The sequence below is a fragment of the Rhea pennata genome, chromosome 1 (assembly GCF_028389875.1).
Source record: "Rhea pennata isolate bPtePen1 chromosome 1, bPtePen1.pri, whole genome shotgun sequence".
Taxonomy (NCBI): domain Eukaryota; kingdom Metazoa; phylum Chordata; class Aves; order Rheiformes; family Rheidae; genus Rhea; species Rhea pennata.
In genome coordinates this window covers 117,313,955-117,330,671 of record NC_084663.1, presented here as the reverse complement: position 1 = coordinate 117,330,671, position 16,717 = coordinate 117,313,955, and the positions used below count along the sequence as shown (strand labels likewise).

At 35.9% G+C, this 16,717-nt stretch overlaps 1 protein-coding gene across 5 annotated transcripts in view; it reads right to left on the bottom strand.

Moving 5' to 3' along the window:
• ITSN1 (intersectin 1) overlaps positions 1 to 16,717 on the bottom strand; it is a 137,321-nt gene that overhangs the window by 86,907 nt on the left and 33,697 nt on the right. For 4 of the 5 annotated variants that reach the window (XM_062598647.1, XM_062598658.1, XM_062598678.1 and 1 more), the window contains exons 3-7: positions 13,437 to 13,529; positions 11,872 to 11,935; positions 3,963 to 4,123; positions 2,285 to 2,464; positions 1,542 to 1,635 (exon numbers count right to left, since the gene is read on the bottom strand). In XM_062598647.1, coding sequence (XP_062454631.1) covers positions 1,542 to 1,635; positions 2,285 to 2,464; positions 3,963 to 4,123; positions 11,872 to 11,935; positions 13,437 to 13,529 — 592 coding nt within the window. The remainder of the gene's footprint in view (positions 1 to 1,541; positions 1,636 to 2,284; positions 2,465 to 3,962; positions 4,124 to 11,871; positions 11,936 to 13,436; positions 13,530 to 16,717) is intronic. The other variant, XM_062598668.1, reaches the window with a different exon arrangement.

Here is a 16,717-nt window from a genome sequence, read left to right as displayed (position 1 = left end):
ACTCTTCTTCATGGATACTCAAATGGTAGCTGGGTGCAAAAAATTCTGGAAGACAACGCAGTTGACTCACGTCACCCAAAAATTATGTATGCCAAGAGTTTGTTCCTGATGTCTTGGGAGACAGAGTGATTAAAAGCACCGCAACTAGAATTTTGGAGTTCATCTTTTTCAAATCCAAAGAATATCTGAGCTTGGAAAAAAGCATGACTTTGACTTTGTTCTAACTCCAATATAATAGACTTAGCTCTTCTTCCTGTTCCATAAACGCTGTAGATCAATTGCCTTGCTATCTGTTTTCTCCAAAATAATACTTGAAGACACATGCCAGATGTCTGCATTATCAGCAGTCTGTCAAGGAATACCTCCTTCACTGCTGGTAGACAATTCAGAGTTACTGAAGAAATTATGATCGAGCTAAGGAAACTCCAAGCCAGGCCCAAACCTAGTCAGAGAATCAAATCATGTAATTTCATCTGTGAAAATAAGTCATCTCATCTAGCGTTCAGGCCACTATGGGCAATAAAAGTGACCAGAAAGATTCAAATATAGTTAACCCCAAAACAATGACAGCCCTCTTATGGAATATCTGGAAGCTGTTACAGCTGAAGCTTCTTGAGCATCACTCATTGTAGATACTGAGTGTTACTGTGGACAGACTGGATAACTTCTACCTGTGGGAATTACACCAGAGCGTCACTGCTATGTTCCTAGCAGTACTAGGTTTCAAACAGAAGCAAAATTGCTTGTTTTGAAAGATTCTTAATCCTCATTGTCAATAGTCAGCAGTGCCACTATCTACTACTAAGGCACAAGAAAAAAAAATCTGCAGCATATAAATTAAAATAGGTGACTAAATATCTTCTCAACTCCTTTCTTGGTAAAAAATCTTTAGTATAGATCTGTAAGAAAGTTTTCATTAATAAACGCTTTGGAAAAATTACTACCCTACCTCCTACTAAAAAAGTTTTATTTTCTTAGATAAATTTCTTCAGACTATAGTAAAATACATTTTGCCTAATGGTACATTTTCCTAGCCCTTATAAATCTAAAACTGTAAAATCTTGTAAATCTTTTAGGCAGTTTGTAATGCAGAACTTCAAGAACATAAAAGAAACAGTTATGTGGTCTGCATTTGAAATGACAGCACTATTAAATATATTACTTTCAAAAATAAGCCTAGAATTGCTGATTTTTAAGCATACTACTTCTTATGTCTCCACACTGCCAGGAGTGCCCATACAATATAAAATAAACCAGATAATGTTTACAGAAGCACATTTTTCTAAAAAATGAGTTTTAGAGTGTGCATAAATAATATCAACACACACTGCAGTAGTTAATTACTATATTGCAATGAATCATTTCTCATGAAGCATTCCATATTAAACCACAGCATCCTATGAAATTCTGAAGTAGTATCTCAGCAGGAACTGATTTCTGCAAGTAAATAACATTTCAAATAATATCTTTATTAAAGAAAGGCAGTTCTGTTAACTTTGGGGAATTAAATACACACATATGTTCATTCCATACCAACTTACCTAGCCACATCAAATGATTGGGCCTTTTGCAGTTTTGTGTTTAACTGCGATCCTGGACCAGATCTACTAAAGGAAGAGCTCTTTGGCAATGTGGCTGTAAATAAGGCAATACACATTTTTTCAGTATTAGCATTTTGAACTGTAAACTTTCCATAATACTCAATTATTTCCCAACATCACAAACAAGCATTACAGTTCTCCTAATAGCTTCCCTTTTAAAAATCTTGAAATAACAGTGTCTAACAAAATAGGTCAAAATATATGGGTATTTCTCTCATGCCTTTCTGTATTTGCAATTTTACGTCATTTAATGCAATTTTACGTATATGCAATTTAATGTCAAATTGTACTGTGAGTAATGTTAAAACACATATATATTTTAATATTTTAAAGTTATCCCAACAAACAGCAGTACTTCAATAGTTACAAATAGGTGTGAGAGGATTAATTTCTAGGCCTCAGTATACGGGCAAGCTAGATTTATTACACTGTTATAACAGGGTTAATATTTTGCTCAAGATGATTGACAGTTACAGTGTGCTATGTCCATGTTTCTTTTAACCTTTATACAAGTTGGCTAATAAATTACATCAGGCTAATCCAAAACACTGCCCTTACACAAAGCCATTCTCTAAAGTAAGTTAAAATGGCTAACGTGGAATCTACTGTTCCCTGGATCTAAAGAAAATGGCAAAACAATTTGTTAATAGCAAGAGAGTAAACAGTCTCAGTGTGTAGCATACCAGGATGAGCGAAAGCAGGCAGCGGCTGTATAACAGCAGGAGCTCCGTTAGCCAAGGGGGGCACTGCTGCTGCAGGAACAGAAGATACTAACGGTGGAGACATTCCTACTACTGGAATGGATGCCATTGGTACTGGGGCAACAGCTGAAAGAGATGGCATGCTGGCAATGCCCCCAATACCTACGAGCAAGAAAAGGAGACATTTTTTCTGTCTGAGAGGCTCCTAGTAGGATAGCACAGTTTGTTTAACTGCAGCCTGGAATCCATCAGTAAACATGGAATCAAACAGCCAACTGAAATGGAAACTTTCACACATCCCTTTAATGAACTCTTACAGTATGCTGCACCATTAGCACGGTAGGGGAGCATAAAACAATGTAGAGGGAACAACATACCATTTTATAATGTATGTATATAAGATCACACTAGATGCAACACTGACCAAAAAAAAATCCATTAGCATTTGCTGAAGAAAAGAATTGTTTGCCTTGAACTGAATGAAGAGCAGCACTGTCAACTTCCAGTGAGTAATGAGCCCAAAGTCCACATTTAGCCACAGCTGAAAAGAACAAGCTTCAGGAAAACTGCTTGCAGCCTATTGTCAGGATGAAACAGTGCAAAGCTAATAGGGTGAAGCACAGTAATGAAGTATTTTAGGTGTAAGCACAGTTGCATGGATAATAGGAAGTTAAGGAGGTCCAGTTATGCCAATGGGAAGAATGAGCCTCTGTGCAAGCAGCTGAGATCAAGTTTACAGGAGATGATAAAAAAGAAAACTCTGGATTTTGCTAGATTTCGGGGGGGGGGGAAGAAAGGGGGAACTGACTTTGTTATGACTTCTCACTTAAATCTGGTATTTGCTCTGTTCAATTTCACTGATTTCTTACGGTCGGAAATAAAAATTCAGTTTGTAAAATCTGAGAAAAAGACAACTGATCATGCAATAGTGTTGCATGCAGTTTATCAAATGTGCTACTCCCTTTCCTTAACAACAGCGGTGATTTTCAGGCACTAACCAACTTGAGTCACTGCAACTACTAAAACAGAAAGATAAAGAAAGATATAGAGTGGGGCAGAACATCAAGATGCCAAACATAAGGCTTCATTAATTTATTTTCAGCATCCTCTTACTATCCAATTTTACCTACTCCTTTCCTTGAAAATACAGTGACTTTTGCAGTAGGTCAGCTATGAGTACTGAAGTGGTATTTGTTCTAGCTATCATTAGCATAACTCTGCTCACAAAATAAAAGTGGAGGGGTGTATTACTATCTTACTTTGTAAAAAAGTCAGAAAAAACACAGTTACTATTGCCAAAACAGGATATCCCTTAGTAGAAAGTAAAGATGAACAGCAATAGGGTAGTTTATTTAAAGCTTCATTATTTCAGAATGCACCAGCTCTTCTGCCTGGATGATCCTTTTTCCCCACAGATACTTTGTAGGTTGGAACATATGGGGAATCGTGTAAGACCCGAGGCAAACAGGATGTCAGCTTAAGCTATTCACTGTGGTTGGATGCTAAAAGTAAAGTTTATGGAGAATTTTCTTTTGGAGAGTGTGCATGCATGTGCATGCATTTGTTTTCGACAAATTCTTTTAGAAACTGCAAAATGAAAATCAAATTAAACTTAGGTTGCTGCAGTACAAGCTAGCAAGGAGGAAAACAAAGAGCTTACCAAACCCTGGCGCACTAGGCAGAGCAATAGGTGGTTGCTTCATGACAGGAGGCAGCGCAGATGGGAGTTGATAACCTTGTAATTTTAGTTTGATAAGTTTCATAGCTATTGAAAACTCCAACTGATCCATCCTCCCATCATTGTTCATGTCAGCTAGAGCCCTACAAAATAAGCAAATAGCAATTTTCACATTTATAGTCTTAACTAAGAACTTTAAGAACTGACCTAGAACTGTTCACACACAGGCATATATATTCAAGACTATTTCCACTCAAAACAATTATGCCAAGCTAAAAATGGTGATCAAACAAGACACTGTTTAACCTGAGAATTTCTTTATTCTTCTTTGGATGATTAATTATTTTTTTTAAAGTCACTTTTCACCTCTTAGAGGAATTATAGTACAGCAACCTCAAAGAAAGGATTAATACAGTGCCAAAAATTTGCAAAAATCACACAAGAAAAATTACATGGTATTACAAACAGCACTGCAGGGATTCAAATGAGTTAGTCTGCAAATTTGTACCTTAGCTACTCTTATAATAAAACACTCTTTAAATTTGTGCACTGTCATAAATAGTTATACGTACAAGCATACAAATGTGTTCTCAGTTAGACAACAGTACTCAAGGATAAAATATTGAGGCTAGATTTTTGAATAGCCTTTCATGTAGAGTAGCCTGACTTAACAGTACATCAGAGGAAGAAACAAAAAGATGACTGTTTAAGAAAACCATGCTCAGCAGGGAACGGTGTTTGTGGGAGAGCTGAAGCAGGAAGAAGAAAGTTCTTGCAATTGAGAACCCCCAAAATAGAATAAATATTAATAATGTAATCAGTTGTAAGCTTTTTTTTGCATTATATTTATTTGCACGCACTTGAAGAATTAAGTACATATTTCAGTATTATTTTAATAATACACATTAAGTTCATGTATATGTTTACATGTTGCAGACATGACAACAGAAAGGAGCCAACCAGTCAAGTTAAACTAGAAGTTTATTTCTGATGAAGTCCCTGTCAAGGAAAGCTTCCATGCAAAAAATGTCAGAAGCTGTCAAAAAGTACTGCAATCAATTAAAATCAGTATCTATTATGAAATCATTCATAATAGATACTTTAAATAAGTATACAGTCAGGCAAGTATGGTGGCAAAGCATTTAGAAAATGACAAGCCTCCCATACCTCAGCTAGAAAAACCCAAAGAAAATCCACAGAAAGATAGATCCCAACAGGGGCTGCCATAGGTCAACCACACATATTACAAATTTCCTCTGGTTTAGACTATCAACAGCATTTCCCCAAAATGGGGACACTTCAACCCATTCTAACATTCACAAGATCATATTTTGAGCAGTGTAGCTGTCTTACTCTACCAACTCCCATGTCACAAGGCTAAACAACACTACTGTGAATCTAGTAGCAGCATTTAGAGAAGGAGAAAGCCTAGTCACAGGACAGTATATTCTAAGGCTTACAGTTAGGAAAAGAAAGCATGCATCGCATCACTCCATGAAAGGTATTGGACTGCTACGTACATGTCTTTGGAAAGCAGATTTTGGCTGTGAGAACTTGTAGCTGTTGTTTTCTGAAGCTTCATATCACAGGGCAGTTTAATTTATAGATGAAAACTGTCTAGTCTTCAGTAACTTCAAACTTTATTCTAATCCCTCTACTGTCTAGTCTTTGGAGGTCTAAATTTGTAGTCAAACTGATTCTGCAAACCCAGGCAGCATAATGTGTTTTGGATGCAAGTTTCAGTTGCTATCACTTCGGATGTGGTTTATTTGACAAGTAAACAGTTAAGAAGATGCTGCGGTAGAGGTCAGACTGCCTACCTGGTGATGCAGCCAGCAGAGGGAAGAGGGAAGATCAGCATGGCCAACCTGAACCAAGGGAAGTAAGCACACCTTTGGAACAGGGACCTCCCTTCTCGGGCAAAATGCCATCACCGTCAAGACTCAGCTTCTGACCACTGCTCCAGGGAGAGCAGGCATAACGCTGGTACCTCCTGATGTACGGGCATGCTAAGCTAAAACGCAAAATGTTCTGAAGCAACTTGCACAAATGAGAAAATTCTAACAAAGGCAGAAGAGCCTTTCTCCCAAAAGTTTCAAGCAATAGTAAGGATAGATTTCAGTAATTATTAATAAAAATGGATCTTTTTGAAGTGAAAGGTATAGTTACTTCTAGAAAATAGTGGGTTTGGGTTTTTTTTTTAAGACAATCTAGGCTTCTCACATCTTGTTATTATCTATGTTCTGTTAATTCTGACATGTCACAGCTTTCTCTGGACATAAAAATACTGAAAGCTTACTAGATTCCAGCAAATCTTTCTGTCCAGTGGGTATGTATGTATATATGCAACAACACACCAGGTACAACCTTCATACAGAGTTTATCTTTTCCTCCTATGCAATGAAATGGATATAAATCTCAAAAGTACATGTTTGCGTATCTCTAACATATTTTTCCATCAGAAATGTTTCTATCAACTTAAAATTTCTGTAAGAAGCTCAAAGTTGCTTTGAAGAAATTCATAGTTTAACTATGACAAAAACAACAAAAAAAAAAAGTCAAGGTAGATACTGCTTATGACAGTAACATAAAAATGCTCCCACAGCAGGCTGAGTAATTTTTGCTGTCCCAAATCATCACTCAGGCTTACAGAACAGCATTACTCAGTAAATTTTAATTTTGCTCCTCACACTTCTAACTTTTTAGAACAGAAACATTTCAAATAATGCACATTAGTCACAACATTTAAACAGTCACGTTAGATTTCTAATGGTCTTAGAATAAACTTATGCTGCAGGTCTAACAAGTCTGAAACATTCATAGGTACAATGAAGCAAAAGGCATCAGAAGTGTTAGAATTTCAGAAACTGAATGGCTAATTGTCCTTTCTGAAGTACTCCCTTACACGGGTTTTGCACTAGAAAGAAGACCACCATATAGTAAATAAATACTGAGGTAAGATAGCCTCATTAGAAAAATTAGAGTATTAAGAACAACGGAAAGAGGGAGCAGATAGTTAGCTTCATTTATTTGATACTTACAAACAGAATCACACCTTTAAAGGCAACTAGAGACAATTCAAAAGTACCCAACAGGGAATATGTGATGCTTTTACGAAGGTTTAGTCCAATGCTTGCTTAGCCTTTCTCTTCTCAGATCCCTGGTGGAAATGAAGAGCAAAAGCCAGGCCTATTTATCTAGCCATCTGAGGAGATATATATATGTGTGTGTATATATGTATATGTATACACACACACACACACACAATGTCAGAGAATGAGATCTGGAGAAACATATTTCAGCAGATTTTTGATTGCTTTCCAAACAGTCAGTGGTCTTCCCAAAGAAAAGACTCTTTCCTCAACATACGGAGAAGTCAGTCAGCTCCACCGTGGCCAACTGGCACTGTCAATTCAAACAAATAAATAGTTGCAATGCTCCTTGTATCTCCGCATTTAAGCAAAGTAATTAGGCAAGATGCATTTATAACAGTGTTATTTGCTCAATTCAAGTGGCTTCTACACCTGCAACTACTTTGATTTATAAAACTGAATGCTTCCTATTGCTAAAGCAGATGCAGAATCCCTCAATCTGTAAAGTGCTTTCCAATGAAAATGCAGCAAGTGTAAATATCACCCTGTAGGTGACCTTGGTTCTCCAGACACTACTTAAAGAGAGCGTACTGCTAGAACACAGCAAGTGTTTGAATTCTACATGAGAAAATATTAATTGCCCACTAATAAGAAACTTTGATGTGCAGCAGTCTCATTGCTTTCACTGAACTCCTATCCACTTAATCAGCAGTAGCTTTTAATTTAGTTTAATGTCTGACCTTCTGTTCAACTCATTTGCTCTACATCAATGGTTTTGTTATTTACATTGACAACACAAATTTCAGCGAGAAAAATTATGTACACACTGCAAAATTTATATGTTTTTATAGCACACTAACAAAAAGAATCAGCTTTTGTCTGTCAAAATCTGTAGTGCATAAATAAGACAACTTCCATTTCTAATTATTTTTAAAGAATCTAGTCTCCCACTATTAGATTGCAGTGCTACTTTTGAATAAACATCACCTTAAATGTGGCAAGCGGCCGACAGTAAACAATACCTAATTTCACTGTTCTGTTTCTAATGAAACTTGAAAGAATCTAATGTCCTTTAATTCATTTCAGTTAAGGCCTGGCCGGAAGCCAGTGCAGAGAAGTAAATGGATTAAACATTGATTATAGTTCACAGAACATGCCTGTGTTTGTAATAGGAGTTTCCTAATGAGAGTAATTGCAGGGGGCTGCATCATAATGCTAGACATCAAGTTCTGACAAAACTCTCCCCCTAGAGATCCCTTCCCTCTTCCTTCTCTCCTTTCTTCTGCAGAACACAAAGACAATTGGTAATTTCTTCATCTCTAAAAAACAGAAACTGAGCATGCAAGATTTTTTTTCTTCAAATATCCTTATTATTAGGCTACAAAGTATCTCTGTGAAAATAACAGAGTTATTAAAATACAGACACCACACTGCAGTTCAAAAATCTGGACTTATTTAGCTTTACATCCCCATATTAGATTACACAGTCCCATATTGCATTATAAAAGTCAGGCATAATAGGAAAAATTAGATCTTTAGTGTCAGTCACTTAATTCACGTACAGTAGAAAAGTTAAAACTTATAGCATTGCCACCCTTTCCTTTCCACACTTTACACAAATTTAAGAAAGTTGCGAGGGAAGCATGTATCAGAAAAGGGTAAATCAAGTATTAGTTTTAATTTTTACAGAAAAAAAACTGAGCAACTTGAAATGTAAAAAACAGCTGGCATCGATTTTAGTTCCCATTTGAAACCAGAGAGACAGGGTCTCAATGGAAGATGCTTTTCGAGGCCACCACCTATGAGAGCTTTAGAAGAAAGCCAGATTATTGCCTACTTAAAAACAGTTATCTTCTGAGCCATTGCAGTCTTCAATTCAAAGCCTGCTTAGAGGCTTCTTAATAGATTACCAGCTTGGCAGACTACAAAGCTTGTAAAAGGTAGAACAGTAAATAAGTTGTCATGCTGGACCATAACAATTCTACTGATTTGCTCCATTGAGCTCCCAGAAATCCTTTCTTCCTTAAATGAATGCTGAGTAGAAGGGACACAGGAAATCTTAATGATAAAAAAGCATGCAGCTACTGTTTTTAGGGAACATAAATTCTAAGTAACGTTTGATTAATAGCAGAAATTAAAATAAAATATACTCTTAAGAATATAACCTTAGAAAAAATTTACACCAACTGCAGAATATTTTCAAAGCAGCTCTTAGGCAGAAGACAGTTACTGATATCTCAGCTAGTTTGCATTTCAGGTTTTAGTGAAAACTTCTTTCTGTGATGAAAAATAGCGATTCAATTTTACTTAAAAAAAATAAAACAGAAGATAGCTATTATCCTTACACACAGTATGAACTGCTGACTTATGTAAATTAAGTTCTATCATTCTTGAGACAGTACATTTGGCAATTCACTAGAGGGCTTGCTCTTTCTGCAGGAAGCTCTGAAAGCAGTATGGCCAACCACTCATTTGGCCGATTCTCTTGCAATTCATTTCTCAGTTGTGTTTTCCTAGACAAGAAATTTCACAGTCAATAAAACAGATGAAACTTTGTATTAGGATGGGCTTGTCTGTACCACTATAGGCTAGCCTTCCTGAAACAAACATTGGGCTCCGGTCTGGCAAACAGATTCATATAAGCAACTGTATTCAAATCAGTAAACTCATTAAGAATGGGAAAACAATTCCAACACACATGTGCAGACTTCTGTATTTCCAGAATCAGAAACTTAACCTGAAGATTGCAGGAAGCTGCTCTAACTGAAAAGAACAACTTTGTTTCCTTAAAGGCTGCTACACCTCCTCTTCTCTTCTGCTAATAATCAAAAACTTTAATCTATTCAGGAAATAAAGTACAAAAAACGAGTTTTATGTGGCTCTTTTCTCCCACAAAAACTCTAGGCCTATTACTCTAGAACACCCTCTGTGTTAAAGTACTCATGGATTCATATCAATGTTACTAAAGATTTAGACAGTCAGATGATGTCTAGAATAAGGCTATTAGCTGTTCAATCCACGAAGCAAGGGTGCCACTTAGAGATCTGACCCCTGAGAACCAGGGTAAACAATGATTAACATTTTTCAGTGCAGCCTGGAACATATTGTTATGCCCTCTGAAGGCTGCAAAGCGCTTCTTGCCACTGAACAGTCTAACTTTCGTTGTTTCTTTGGAACAGCAGTAATACGCAGTAGGCTGCATACAAACGTTCCCTGATTCATCAAGAGTTAAATCATTTGAGTTGTGGGAAAAAAAGTTTTTTGGGTTATTTGTTTTTTTGTTTTGTTTTGTTTCAGCGGTCTCTTATTCCTACCACTATGTGATTATTTTCTTACTTGGTTATTTCAACTGGGAAAATACACAAGCTGATCTAATTTACTTCTCTTAATTCAGAGATGATCCAAAAAGGAAGAGAGACAGACAGTGAGAGTGAGAGAGATGTCTACATGCTTTTTTATGATTTATAAAGGCAGCATGAAAAGTTTTAGTTCAGCTTTATTTTAAAAAAAAGTGCAAGTTCAGGTCTTGTCTCTATGACAACTACAGAACTAGTGCAATGATTCTCTCCCTCTCAAGAGACTGAAAAACTGAATAATTCAGAGAGGAAGAGATTTCTAGTCAGACTATTTACAACTGTTTAGTTTTGTTAACACCTATTTAAAGCTAATGCCTAGGGAACATTCATAGAGAAAGGATGTCTTGTTTAAGACAAAACTTGTTTTGCTCTTTAATTAAGAGGCAAGCAAAGTTCCAAAGGGACATCTGAACTTTCAATGAATCTTCCAGCAAATAAGATAACCAAATCAGATTTGATATTTGTAAGCCAAAGAGAAATAATTGAAAGAAAACGAACTATTTAAAACAAAAGTCATGTAATCCAGCCCCTCTTTAAGGCATGTACATTTCTAAATCAATTCTTTTCTGGCAGTAAACTAACTCTTCTCTTTCTCCAGCCAGAGAAAGATTCTGCCTTTAGAATACCTTACTAAAACTAAAAGTTGTCATATCTGCAATAAACTACTCTCCCTCCAACAATTAATGTTGGAGGAAAAGTTTACAGATTAAGTCCAAAGTCATCCACATACACTCTCTGCCACTTTTTCCAATCTAGAAGGAAAAATAGTAAATCTATTTCATTCTGTCCAGCATAAAAAAGTTTTAGTAGTGATGCAATTAATGCATATTCCAAATGATCTATGCAGGTTAGCACTTCTGAATCCTGAAGGATCATATAACTTGGAACAGAAACAACTGCAGTCCTGCATGAAAAAAAAAAAAAACAGTAGATTCCAGAAAGGTTTGCGTTGTTGTATTGTACATATCACAGATTTTATTTGTCTAAGCTCACCAACAGATAGTAAAAACAGATCCTCTTTTAAGCTGTATCGCTAACTACAATGGAAATATTCTATGCTAGTCTTCATAACAAATTTTGCAAGTCTTATACAGGCTGTCCCAATAGAAAGATTTTTAATATTAATTACTGTGCCTAATGATTGTATTAGTGTTGTTCTTAACAAAGTTGAACGCATTCTGGTAGTCTGAAGTGAGTGATACAAATCACCAACATTAAAACACCACTTTGCAGAAGGATGGCTATGTCCAATAACTGAACTAATAACTTAAAAGTTCAGCTGTATCATACCATAAAGCATATTTGCCTTTTAAACTTCTGGAGAGCTAGGTGAATAAAACGATGGTTTTAAGCCCCAGATTGTGAAATATAATTACTATACAAGTCTATTCCAGTAAACTTCATGCTCATACAACTGCAATTTCCCCCCTTCCATATACTCACCATATCTGTGCTAACACCGGCTGAGGTAACCCAGATTGAAAAAAAAAGTTTCTAGCTTGATCACCTATAAAATAAATAGGATATAATTTCAAAAAATGCTAAAAATATCAGTAAGAAAAAAGAGGAAATCATGAGTCAAGATGTCTAAAACAGAAGCAACAGTAAAAGCATAAATACTTAATGCTAAGCATATGTAATAGAGTATAAGGTTTAAACTCATTTTGCCACTAGAGAACCTACATACTTCCAACATGCACATACTGTTTAAATCTCCAATTAAACCAGCTGGATATGAAAACTTTGGACAATGGGAAACTCATGGTTCCCAGTTCCTAACCTTTATCAACAGCTCCCTCTGCAAGAATTACATACCTTGTAAGAACAAGATTTTTTTTTTTTCCAGAGAAAGTATGTATCAATATAAACGCTATTCTAGCTTTTTTGCAAATACAATGCCAATTAGCTGACATAAACTAAATAAACTTCACGTGATCCTGATGTGAACCTAACAAGCCACCATTAAAGAAAGTAATAGTAAATTTCAAAGTCATTTTCCAATAGTCAATTCAAAGCAAGTCTAGCAAAGCAGTTACTAGAGGATTAGGCACTAGGAATTCTTGTACACTCTATCGAAAAACTGTAAATAGACTAGAAATAGCATTAAATATTTAAGAAGGTCAATAAAAGCAATGCCAGCTTACAAAGAGAGCTACTGCAGATTTTGTATCATGTCCATCATGTAACAGGAGCAGAAACAGAAGCAATCTAATTGTGCACCTAAAGGCACACATGGCTGTGATGACACTGTTAAGAATCTGGTTCTGATTCCACAACAGGATTCCCATTCCTCTTGTTGGGAAAGACAGCAAGGAAGGTAAAACACCTCTATACCTTTTATTTCAACTGAGTAAGGACTGACTTTAGATAGCATTAAAGAGAATTAAACGCACTTTCCCCATCAAGAAGTAGGCTTCATATTGCCTTTAAAGTAAATTAGTGGTGTTTAATGAAAATTCAGTGGAAACAGTGCAATGCCCCTACTTCTTGTCTTGCTTTCCACAACTTAAATCAAATTTTGCCAATTACTAGATTTTTTTAAAAAGGTCAACAAACAGTTTCTAAAACATATTCTAGTTAAATCTGCATTTCTTTATTTAAACAGATTTCTCTGTCAGATTAATCTAATACAGTGTAACATTTCAGTGAGGACATTAAAGCACTACAACATTACCAGATATCAGGGGGATTCCACGTCCTGACTTCTAATTCTGAAGTTTAGGAGTATCAACACAACACAACTGCTTTATAGAGCCACAATCATATACAATTTTAATCCTACTTAGAGTAAAATCAAGTGGCATAAACCAGGGATATAGCTTACAGTAAGATATTGGAAAAGATGGGATTGACATGGCAAGGTATATGAAAGATGAGATATAAAATGAAAAAGAATTTTTCAAATTCTTACGCTCAAATTTCTCCCAGGCCACTCAGTACATTTGATTTAGTACATTTGCATAATTGATTTAATTAAATGAAATTGGAAATATAAACTATTTAATTACCAGTGATAAATCCAGATGTTGGTTTCAGACTATGGAACTGTTGATCATGTTTAGCTCTCTCCTCCACAGTAATAGCCCAGATATCCAGGTTGCCTAGTTTTAAAAAAAATGGAGAAATAGAATTAAGAAATGTTATATAAATATTCCACTATTTTCATTTGAGTATGTTATGTCATATCTATGATATGGTATGGGACTACAAAAATAATATACTAGATACACATAGAAGCCATTAATGCAAAGTCTATAGCTGAAAACTCCATGAGTCCTTAAAAAGTTAGTTAATAGTTACGATAATACTAGACCGAGGTGTCAAACTAAGATGACTGCTGAGCACTTTCCGGCTCCTAAGAATCTTATATTACAGCTAAACTACTCAAAGTGCAATCAAACTTACATAAAGGCTGTTAAAAGACAACTACATAACAGAAGGCAAAATGAAACTTTATCCCGTTAGATGTTTAAGGGGGTCAACTGCCTTCCACAGCACATACAATCATGCTCCTTTAACTGAAAAGGTACCTGAACTCATCAGTTGTGTACTACATAGCTTTTACACTATCATAAGAAAAGATCTACTTATCTGTCTAGAAAAAGCATGAACTCATCAGTTGTGTACTACATAGCTTTTACACTATCATAAGAAAAGATCTACTTATCTGTCTAGAAAAAGCATGAACATGCAAACAGATAGTAAACATTTTTCATGGGCAACGATAGCCCAATTCAGGAAAGCATGCTCATTATTATTCTGAAAATGACAAATCTGAGCCAGAGAATGTTACACAGACTAGACTCTTCATACCATACTCAGAAATTGGAAGTCAATATTTACTTCATGGTGAGATTTACTACTCTTTTACAATGCTGTGCTTCCACAATGCTTTCTCCAGTTCTACCTTCATTTTCCCAGTAGTTCTTTCTCTCCTCCTCCAAACATTTCACTTTCATCCTGCAGATTATTTGTACTCAGAGAAAACATTTCACCTTCTGTTTGAGACCTTCTAATGAATTGTCTAACATTATTTTTCAGGCTAATCTCAATTTTTAGACTAGTAATACAACAACATGATTTCAACATTTGTAGAAGTACACAATCCCGCTGTAATTTCTGTTAACTCCTACTGCATAGGCACATAATGATCTGAAGGCATCTATGTCAACGAAATCACAATTCTGTTGAACAAATATTAGAAGACAAAATGTAGACCAGTAGAAAAATAAAAGGGAGTTCTAGCATTTACTAGTAAATTCTCAGAGATTAAATTTCAGGTAACAAGGCCTACAAATATTCATAGCAAGTATTCAAATTGCTTGCCGTTCAAGGCAAAAATCAGATTCAGCAGTTATGGACAACATGAGAATTTCCTGCCTCCTAAATTTCTTCTATTAAAAATCTACTTTTATATGGCAAGGTATACTGTGTATGGAGAGAAGAAGAATTAGAGAAGGAGAAGAGAGCATCCCTTTAAATGGCAAGTTCCACCTAATGAAAGAAAAGCCACATTCTTGGTTAAAAAAACCTATCTATTTTGGATAATCTATATATTTCTGGGAAAAGGTAGATTCATAATACTTATAAACTCATTCATCAAAGAAAGGACATTTTTCGACAAGTCCAAAGAAAGAGAATTTTAGTGAACAAGTTCAAAGAGACACTGTAAAGAGGTTTTATAGCTGTGTTCCCCATGGAGATGTAAGATGACACTTCTTGGAATATGAACATCCCAAAATGCTACGGTTGACATAAGTAATTATATCCTCCATTTTCTCAAGAACTCTTGACAGGAGAAAAGAAATGGTGTTGATTAAGACTTTGTGACTAATATTCAGAAATAGGCAAATTAACAGCAGATGAAAATCTCCCTGTGTTGGAAAATGACTACTCTGCCCTACGATGCTAAGGCTGGATGTGGAAGCTTACATACAGAAGGAATACTTCTTGAATATAACGTGGAGGAGAAGAAAAATCGCCATGGCATTTGTAATGTCTCTCTGACTCCCTCTCTCAGTTTGAGCTATAAATGCCTTACCACAAAAACTCCCAGCTCTTCCCATGCTCTCTGAAAGAAGGGAATAAAATCCAAAATTAAAACCTGTAATGGCATGAGACAACCAAAAACGTACTCTATTAACCATTTTAAAATGAAATCTGTTTCTTCTCTGGAGTCTCTGAAACTGGAACAAACGATCATCAGTATTTACTCTTCTAGACAGAATTTTGGTTGTATTGAAACAGTACGTCACCTTTGTGGGATATGAGTATCAAAAGAGCCAGTGTTAACACAAGCAAGCCACTGGGCTTTCAGCTTCATTGGTCAGAAAAAGTATGAATACCATTTCCAGCGTTGCCTCATTTCCCTCTTTTATTATTTAGGGAACAATGAGACCTATGGGAGAGCATGAAGTAGGATCTTACTCAGCACTGAGACATCATTCAGGACTTCAGACCCTGGATCCCAACTCGGAGGCTGTGGGGCCTTTCAATACATTTGAACGCAAAGCAGTCAGTCACCAAACCACAGAACTGACTCATAAGAAAAGTATTCTTGAATACAGCAGCAAGCCCTACAACCATCTTTTCTTACACAAAGTTTGACAATCATCTCATCTGGAACAGTGAAAGTGTGTGCTCTCATATTTGAATTGGACAATATCTTCTCCTGGACAAACAGAACAAAAGGTCGAGCAGACCACACTCTTCTTAACAATTATACAAATTCTTTCACGCATATTCATTCTAATCCTTAAAATGAGCAGTGTTATGAAACATCAGTAAGTCACCCGATTTACATGGTGGGTTGTGTTCTCTTCTTGGTACCCATATCCCAAGCTGACATTGGAAGATTCTTTAAAAACAAAAAAGAACATAAACATAATTCTTTGTATTTAGATGCAGAGGAATGTGGATGGATAAAAAAGGATAGATAATACATATTTGCAGTGGGGACATTCCCAAGAAGGAGACTTCATAAATCACTACTGAATCTTGTTCAGTGATCACAGGTAACAAAGCAATGTTGCACTCTTGAAAGGAAGACCAAGCTTTCCCATAAGGTTTGAAATTGTTTTTACAACACTGTTTCCTTTCATGACAATCTTAGACTTTTACTGTCATTATTCTAAGAGAAGGTATGACAGCACTGGGTAGACTTGGTTCAAGGAAGGATATTCTAAAAGACTTGCCTGACATCATGCTTCAAAACAGAGATATTCCAGAAACTACGTTAATCATGAACTTATTTCACCTTCCTCTCTGTGCGAAGACCAGAAAATTTGTT